Source organism: Octopus bimaculoides, chromosome 12, assembly GCF_046866305.1.
Source record: "Octopus bimaculoides isolate indiv1 chromosome 12, ASM4686630v1, whole genome shotgun sequence".
Lineage (NCBI taxonomy): Eukaryota > Metazoa > Mollusca > Cephalopoda > Octopoda > Octopodidae > Octopus > Octopus bimaculoides.
Window position 1 is genome coordinate 57,134,575 of NC_142939.1, and position 9,832 is coordinate 57,144,406.

At 38.2% G+C, this 9,832-nt stretch overlaps 1 protein-coding gene across 1 annotated transcript in view; it reads left to right on the forward strand.

Moving 5' to 3' along the window:
- The first annotated feature begins 258 nt into the window (after positions 1 to 258).
- LOC106884395 (A disintegrin and metalloproteinase with thrombospondin motifs 16) overlaps positions 259 to 9,832 on the forward strand; it is a 34,560-nt gene continuing 24,986 nt past the window's right edge. The window contains exon 1 of the mRNA XM_089361088.1: positions 259 to 413. Within this exon, the coding sequence (XP_089217214.1) occupies positions 359 to 413 (55 nt within the window). The 5' untranslated portion in view covers positions 259 to 358. The remainder of the gene's footprint in view (positions 414 to 9,832) is intronic.

Sequence of the window (9,832 nt, forward strand, 5' to 3'; positions counted from 1 at the left end):
AGTGTTCTTGTACCTCCGTTTGCAGTTCTCCTTCCTTAAACAGTAGCGAAGGAAGAACCCTGTGAGTTAGAGAGGCTGATGCAACGGACGCTGCTGTCTGTCCGTAACGACAGCATCTTTGCTTTTTTTATCAGTAAGACGTAGGTAAAACAAATTATCAAACAGAAAAAGAAAGAATTTAGTTGTTTATTTCAATAAATAACGAATTCTATCTTACAAGTATTCACTGCGTCTTTAAACGACGTTATATGTATAAACAATGAAGTTCAATAATTTCCGGCGATATGCTATTACGTCATAAAGACGTGTATTTGTTTACAGAGGATCCACTAACGATGTCAGCTAGTCTTTCGGGATTATGTGGAGAACTTTCCCATACCAGTTCATGTTTATGTGGTTATGGCATTTTCAAGGTGAGATTTAATTGGAATATAAATTATTTTCAATGTACATTATGAATATAAGTATATGTATATATGTAAATGTATACGTTTACATTCTGCTAGGAATAAACAGTATCGCAATAATATCATCCCGCTTTATACTGAAGACATGATCTTTCCTAAACGTTTTGACTGAAAGGTTCTAATAATAAGAATTTTTAAAATGTGTAGAGGACAAGATCGAAAAAATCCTATATTTTGTTGTTCATTTTACCATAATCCCCCTCAGTTCAAATACTTTAGTTTCCTATTTAACACCGTTTCATATCTCAGCTAATTTTTAATGTGGGAAGTTGGCATTTAAACAAAACTATCATCGATTTAGTAAAATGTGGAAACTAGAAAACTTGGTCTGTTTTATTGTTTGAGTTTTTTCTTAGGTGAACTTCCGAGAGTTTGGTCTTTAATTAGTGTACTTAGAGTGGGGGCCAGTAAGGTGGACTCTAAGATTATCAAGAAACAGATTTGAACTCAGCACTTAGATAATTCTTTCTACTAAAAGGTACAAGTTCTGAAATTTTGTCGGAAGTGGCTAGTCGATTATATCGACTCTATTGCTCAATTAACTCCGAAAGGATGAAAGGCAAAGTCAACCTCGGCGACATTTGAACTCAGAACGTAAATCTGGGAGAAATGCCGCTAAGCATTTTGTCCGGTATGTAACGATTCTCCTAGCTCACCGCCTTTCAGCACTTAAGTAACACTGTGTAACAAGATTAAAAAAAAATTGTCTTTGGTCAGTAAGTGTTATTTCCTATTTGTTTCTATCTAGAAATCAAAGGAAATGACTACTATTCCTTCCTTATTTTACTTTCGAGACCCGGACATGAAACTGACCTATTTTCCATTACATTTGAGACGGATTCAGCGCTGAGCTGCTGAAGCAAAACTATCATTATAGCATATATTCTGATCAATACCACAGATTTGTTTGTTAGTTGCTTGACCATAACTACTTGGGCATGTCCCTTAGTGTTTCGTTCATCATCCTCAAATAAGCTTTATTCAGGGACCTATTGGGCGGGATGAGCTACTCGACCTGAAGAAAATTCTAAGTGGGTTCCACCTGCAAAGTAATGCGAGGTTTATCTTTACATGAGGTCACCATGTCATGCATATATGGTTGCAATGCATATACCTTGTGTACTCTTATCAGACAGGTAGTCATGATGGGTATATTGGGCTTTTTATATTTGTACTCCTGCATCACTTTGATGTTAAGTGATGGTGGGGGAGAAACACGGGCACAAGACACACGCACGCACACACACGTGCACACGCACGCACACACACACACACACACACACACACACACACACACACACACACACACACACACACACACACACACACACAGGTTTTCTTTCAGTTTCCATCTACCAAAACCATTCGTAGAGTTTTGGTCGGCCCGATGTTATAGTAAAAGACACTTGCCCAAAGTAACGCAGTGGGACTGAACCCAGAACCATGTGGTTGGGAAGCAAGTTTCTTACCACAAAGCCACACATATCAAATACCGCTAAGGTCAGATTTGCCTTTCATCCTTACAGGATGGATAAAATAAAGTATCAGGTAAGTAGTGGATCGATGGTATCGGCTTAACCTTTTGTTTTAAAATTACTGGCCTTCTTAGAGCCTCGAAAAAAATGCTCTGTGATATTTGTCGCGGTTCCTTTACGTTCTCAGTTAAAATTTGCATTCTGAGATAGAATAAAGTACCAATCATGTATTGTATTCGATGGTACTGGCTTACGAAACTTTCTCCAAAGTTGTTACTAATGCGCAGGCATAGGTATGTGGTTTCGGTTCAGACCAACTGGGCGGGACCTCGGGCAAGTGTCATCTACTATAACCCTAGACCAACAGATACTCTGTGAGTAAATGTAGTAGACGAAGATAAAGTGGAAGCCCTTCCTGAAAGTTATTTTTATATCTTTCTACGGACTGCTGGAAGCTTACTATCTTCCTACACCTTGATCCTTGGCTCTTACCTTTACTTATATATATATATATATATATATATATATATATATATATATATATTCACACACATACACGCGCGCGCATATATGTGTGTGTGTTTCTGTGTGTGTGTGTGTGTGTGTGTGTGTGTGTGTGACTATGTTGTGTTTGTTCTCCACCGCCACTTAATAACCGGTGTTGATTTGTCTACGTCCTCGTAACTTAGCAGCTCGAGAGAAGAGACTGATAGAATGATTGCCAGACTTTAAAAAAATATGTACTGATGTATTCGATTAAACTTTATCAGGGCGATGCTCCAGCACGGCCGCAGTCCAGTGACTGAAAGGTGTAAATAGATAAGATGAAAAAATTATTTGTGAAACCGGTAAATTTTTACTGTTAGATCCAGCTTACATTGAAAATGTAGTTTATCTGAAGAACGAGGGATTTCTGATGGATTTGATGGTCAGATTCGTCTAAAAATACCTGAAAAAAAATCGTAGGAAAAACATAAATTTCATATTCAAACTGTGACAGGTATATCTGTAATAAAACAATATAGATCGTTGATTTTGGTTGTTTGTGCGTGTGCGTAATTCTCTCCCCCCTCCTCCTATTGGTTTGTGTATGTGTTTTCGTACGTCATTCACTATGGACACAACGCAACACATACTTAAAATGAAAGACTTCAACTATAACGACAGGTTGCTGTTGTTGAGAGAGAGATATAAATAGAGAGAGAGAGAGAACGAGAATGTGCGTGTGAGTGTGTATGTGTGTGAAAGCTAGAAAGATAGGTAGACTGTTGTTGCCATAGCAGCTAACGAGACTTTCACTACATAATAGTCAATTATTAAAAGAATGTACGTGCATGTGTGTAAGAAGGTTGCTTCTGAATCACAAGGTCCCGGGTTCAGTCCCACAGTGTGGCACCTTGCACATGTGTCTTCTACTATAGCCTCGGGCCGACCAAAGGCTTGTGAGTGGATTTGGTTGACGGAAATTGAAAGGAGCCGGTCGTATATATATATATATAAGTATATGTATATGTTTGTATGTTTGTTTGTTTACGTTCCCGTAACTTAGCGGTTCGGCAAAGTAGACCGATAGAATAAGTACAAGTTTTACAAAAAATGAGTCGCTGGGGTCGATGTGTTCGACTAAAGGTGGTGCTCCAGCATGGCTGCAGTCAAATGAGTGAAATGAATAAGAGAATAAGAGAATAAAAAAATAAGCATTTTTACCGGCAGCATAGCGACGGTTGAAAAGACCGAATCTGAACTACATCAAGGGATTTCAGGAATCTGAGACTGTTGTTTGCAGGGGCACCACTGTTGGCTGTGCTACGCCATTATTTGAAACCTCCTCTGATGTGTGGCATTTGGTGAATGAAGGAGTTTCATGCTGTTGCCCTCATCAAAATATTAGAACAACGTACAGAAAATTTCTAACCGGAGCCGCGATGCGAACAGTTGTGCTGTGACTCCGACTAATTCTTTTATTCTTTTACTTGTTTCAGTCATTTGACTGCGGCCATACTGGAGCACCGCCTTAAAGGGTTTTAGTCGAAGAAATCGACCCCCCAGGATTTAATCTTTGTAAAACTAGTACTCATTGTATCGCTTTCTTTTGCCGAACCGCTAAACTACGGGGACATAAACACACCAGCATCGTTTGTCAAGCGATGGCAGTGGGGGACAAACACATACACATAAATATATATATATATATATATATATATATATATATATATATATATATATATATATATATATATATATATATATATATATATATATATATATATACGACAGGCTTCTTTCAATTTCCGTCAACCAAATCCACTTACAAGACTTTGGTCAGCCCCAGGTTATAGTAGAAGACACTTGCCCAAGGTGCCACGCAATGGGGCTGAACCCAGAACTATCCGGTTGGGAAGTAAAGTTTCTTACCATGCAGCCACGCCTGCACCTCTATAATATCAATAATTCGTGTAAACATGTTATTTCGTGATTTTGTTTTTTGCTGTTGTGTTTTTAAGGTCTAATATTGTCATGTTTATTTCACTGGTGTATTCGTTTTAATTACATGTCACAGCGAGCAAGCTTTTATTTGGATTGTAGGGACGAAGATAAGAAAATAATTATGTCAGTTATTTTCGGGGAAGAAGTAGGCTTGACATGTTAACTTATTAATGCACTATTTTTTCCGTATTTTCGCTATAACTCACTTTGCCTCACGGCATCCAAACTTTTAATAACTTCTCTAAACATGGTTTTCTTTCCTCCGTTAAACAGAGAAACAAAACATTTTTTTCAGCCATGTGTAATTAGTTTTAATTACATATCAAAGCGTGCAATGAACAACATTTATTTGTTTATTCCAGGGATGAAGATAAGGAAAATATTTGGGTGGATGGGAAAGAAAAGGAGGGGCGGTTTGACATGAAAATTTATTATTGTTGCAGTACTTCACACGTCTAGAATTATTATTGAAGTGAATATAAATACTTTGTGAAATAATTGCTTTTCACGTTATTAATGAAATAGTGAAGACGAAATTTAAGACGGTGCCGACGATTTTGCGGAAAGCTGTCGGCTAGCGGAGACCCATCTTTTATAGATAAGATATCATTATCAATAAAAAACGTTAGGTTTTGACAAATCTAGTAAAGTAGCAGAATTAATGATATTTCTCTTTTAGATTCGGAAAGAGAAACGAAAGATATCAAAGAACTGTTTAAGAAATCCGTTAGAAATTGCATATCTGTCTATATCAATATATATCTATATCTCTTACAAGCCTTTAATATACTTGGTAGTATACGGTTGCATAACGAAATACGGTTTCCCGACCAGCAATTAATTTGTCTGTCTGTCTCTCTCTATATATATATGGCGTAGGAATGTCTGTGTGGTAAGTAGCATATTTACCAACCACATGGTCCCGGGTTCAGTCCTACTGCGTGGCACCTTGGGCGAGTGTCTTCTACTAAGGCCTCGAGCCGACCAAAGACTTGTGAGTGGATTTGGTAGGCGGAAATTGAAAGAAGCCCGTCGTGTATATATATATATATATATATATATATATATATATATGTATGTATGTATGTGTCTGTGTACGTTTGTGTGTCTGTGTTTGTGCCTCCAATATCACTTGACAACCTATGCTGGTGCGTTTACGTCCCCGTAACTTAGCGGTTCGGCAAAAGAGACCGATAGAATAAGTACTAGGCTCACAAAGAATAAGTCCTGGGGTTGATTTGCTCGACTAAAGGCAGTGCTCCAATATGGCCGCAATATGGACAATATGAATATCATCTTAATTCTCTAGACTGGAGTTTGTGCCTGTGTGATGAGCGTGATCGAATGTATATCTAAGTTTTAAGTATATATATATAAACTAGCAGGATACCTCGGCGTTGTTCGGGATTAAGTAGCATAATTAGTGAGTTGCGAAATCGTCCAATCTTGATATTTCACCGTTCCTTGATGGTAATTTCTCCCTTGCAAATATATTTCCAATGGATACATCAAAGGACCATAGGATCGATGTAACTCTGAAATTCTCAATACACCTTGTTTCAACTGAAGAACAATATCTCTATTTTCTGTAGGCTCATTTTTGACATTAAAATTGCATCTTCAGCCCCTGTTGGTGCATTAAAGTGCCGAGCATGTTCTCACACTTATTTTCCCGACGTTGATAATCAATTTGACCTTGGATTCTTATAGATGGATTCCAATCTTGGACAGATGCACCTCTGTAGCCAAAGCTGGTTATGGCAAACAGAGAGTTGTACTCTTTGAGCCTTGACAAAAAGTGTTTGCTGAATTGACTTACCCCAGTGAACAGTTCTTGAAATAACCGAGGCAGAGGTGGAAATGGATCCAGTGTAACCTTCCCTTTTCTACAACACATTCCTGGTGATTCTCCAGTAAATTTCTTAGCGCCACACTGACAACGTTTGGACATTTCTCCAATGCAGCCTTGTTACATGGGTCATTTTTGTCATACAGTAATGCAGAACGTTTAGCGTTGTCTATCAGCAATCAAACGCTGTTGTCTCTCTTCTTCAGACTCACTTTTTCTTGCAACCATATGGCGAAATCTAACAGAAATCAAACGCTGTTGCTTCTCTTCTTCAGACTCACTTTTTCTTGCAACCATTTGGTGAAATCTAACAGAAATCAAACGCTGTTGCTTCTCTTCTTCAGACTCACTTTTTCTTGCAACCATTTGGTGAAATCTAACAGAAATCAAACGCTGTTGTTTCTCTTCTTCAGACTCACTTTTTCTTGCAACCATATGGCGAAATCTAACAGAAATCAAACGCTGTTGCTTCTCTTCTTCAGACTCATTTTTTCTTGCAACCATATGGCGAAATCTATCAGAAATCAAACGTTGTTGTTTCTCTTCTTCTCACTCATTTCCTTTTGCAACTACATGGCGAAATATATCTTGCTCCTGTCTTCTTGACGCACACCAAAGGTTTCATTTTGCCGAGACTCTATTTGCCTCTATCTTTGTCTAGAAAATCGTTCGTCCCACAGCCTTCAGATTGGCGAGACTCTTTGTTTTTGGTTTTGCCTAGAAAGTCGTTCTTCCCTTGCACCACAGCTTTCAGATTGACGACGAATCTTCATCCTTTGTGCATGTGAAGTATTTGCATAAGTGGACTTCCTTTTCCATGGCATAATGGGTGTCTGAAGAAAAATTAATAAAAAGAAAATGTTAAAGAAGTAGAGGCATTCACTAATAATTTTTCTTGCCATAATTCTAGTTTTGTCATAGATAAAATATGTAAATTTGCAGAATTTTTCTATAAAAGAGAGGTAATTTTGTTGTTTTACGTCTGATTAATAGAAAAGAAAAACCCCGTGACAATAGAGATTCAAATACTGAAGTTATGGGCTTTCAAAATTTGCAATATAAGGGGGGTTAGCCCCAATTAGGGTGTCTTAATATTATTAGAATTTGCTGATAATTTGGGAATAGGCATCATTTCCGTTCATTTACTTATGGCTTAAAATTAATTTAAATCAATGGGAGAAAACTTTTCAGTGTGTGTGTGTGTGGGGGGGGGGGGAGTGACCACCGGGGACCCCTTTGATCAAAATGAAATACACTTATCCAAGTACTCTGGTTAATGTAGTTTCAGAATATATATGGTAATGGGGGGGGGGTCTATCTCCAAAACTCAAGAAGTTCGATAACAAACAGACAGAGGCTACAGCTTTATATGTATAGATGTGTGTGCACGTGTGTGCACGTGTGTGTATGCACATGTGCATATATATATATATATATGTATGCATGTCTTACGAGAGTCGTAACTTGTGGCTGTGCTGCAAGAAAACAGTAGATACCACGTCTCTTTACTCTGTATCATTTAAATTTTCCTTATTGCAGATTACAGATTACAACGATCAACTGATCTGCCTGCTTGCCTGCCTGCTTGCCTGCCTGCCTGTCTGTCTGTCTGCCTGCCTGTCTGTCTGTCTGTCTGTCTGTCTGTCTGTCTGTCTGTCCCTGTCTGTCTGCCTCTCTCTCCTTCCCCCTCTCTTTTTTCTACACACAAATGTATACATTTTAGACTGAAACAAGTAAAAAAAAAATCTAAGACAATATTATTAAGTTAGTACTAACATGATATAAAGCCAACATCAAATATGTTAATTTGATGTAATTAAGCGGCGAGAAGGCAACTTAGTTATTACATTAATCATTTCGGAGACTATACGAAGACAAATCCGGCTATGTTTCCGTTTTATTACTGCTCATCAGCGAAAGACTTAGTATGTATTATCTTCTTACAAGATGTTACAACTCTAGTCTCTTCAGCGGAGACGAAACTCTGAATATTTGGCCGAATTGTAAGAAGGTATACATACATACATACATGCAGAAACACACTCTCACACACACGGAACCAAAGAACTAAGCGTCAACCTACTTAGTGAAAGAGTGACGAGAAAATCTCTAAGTAGCTGTACAATGTTGTATGCCAGTAAGTGCGAGAAATTAAAATATATTTAAAACGATAAATCATATAAAACGATAAATAATTTAAAACGATAAATCAGGGTTGCCAACAAAATGAGTAAAAATCAACTTAGTTTCACCATATTCAATTTATTGAGCTATACATACCTAATTAGAAATAGTTATTTCAAGAAGAAAAGACATTAGCTGAATGCTAAATATTTTTAAAATAATTTCAACAAGCATGGGAAACTTCTTAATATTTGTTTCGGCTAATTAGAACCCTTCAACATAGAATGAATCCTACACTCTACCATATTTGGGAAAATAGAAATGAGAGTATCGCTATGTAGATGTTGTTGTTGGCACTCCGTCGCTTAACGACGACGAGGGTTCCAGTTGATCCGATCAACGGAACAGCCTGCTCATGAAATTAACGTGCAAGTGGCTGAGCACTCCACAGACACGTGTACCCTTAACGTAGTTCTCGGGGATATTCAGCGTGACAGTGTGACAAGGTTGACCCTTTGAATTACAGGCACAACAGAAACAGGAAGTAAGAGTGAAAGAAAGCTGTAGTGAAAGAGTACAGCAGGGTTCGCCACCATCCCCTGCCGGAGCCTCGTGGAGCTTTAGTTGTTTTCGCTGAATAAACACTCACAACGCCCTGTCTAAGGAATCGAAACCGCGATCCTATGACTGTGAGTCCGCTGCCCTAACCACAGGGCCATTGCGCCTCCACTGCTATGTAGATATACAGTACTAATCACAAATCGGCTTGTATAATTAATTAGCATATTTAAAATATACTAATTAGAAAATATGCTAAACATATTTAGCATATTTCAAATACGTCTAGTTTAGGAACAAGGCAACAATTTTGAGAAGTGGTTGAGTCAATATCATCGACCTCAGTTCTTGGCTGGCTCTTTATTTTATTGATCTCGAAAGGGTGTAAACAGAACTTAAAGAGCTAGAAGTACCGTATGACATTTTGTCCGGCTTGCTACATCTAACAAAATATTACCTTGAATTTGTTCAGTAGTGCGGTTTGTCTGATGATTAACCACATCTCAAGCGGCTCGCTTCTCAAAAACAAAAAACAGAAAAAGGTTGCCCGTGTTATATTCCGTGGCAGTAACATTCTTCTCTTTTCTCCTGTAGGCACAAGGCCCGAAATTTTTGGGGAGGGGGTGGTCGATTATATCGACCTCAGCACGCAACTGGTACTTAATTTATCGACCCCAAAAGGATGAAAGGCAAAGTCAACCTCGGCGGAATCTGAACTCAGAACGTAAAGACAGACGAAATACCGCTAAGCATGTCGCCCGGCGTGCTAACGTTTCTTATTTCTTTATTGCCCACAAGGGGCTAAACATAGAGGGGACAAACAAGGACAGACAAATGAATTAATTTGATTACATCGACCCCAGTGCGTAACT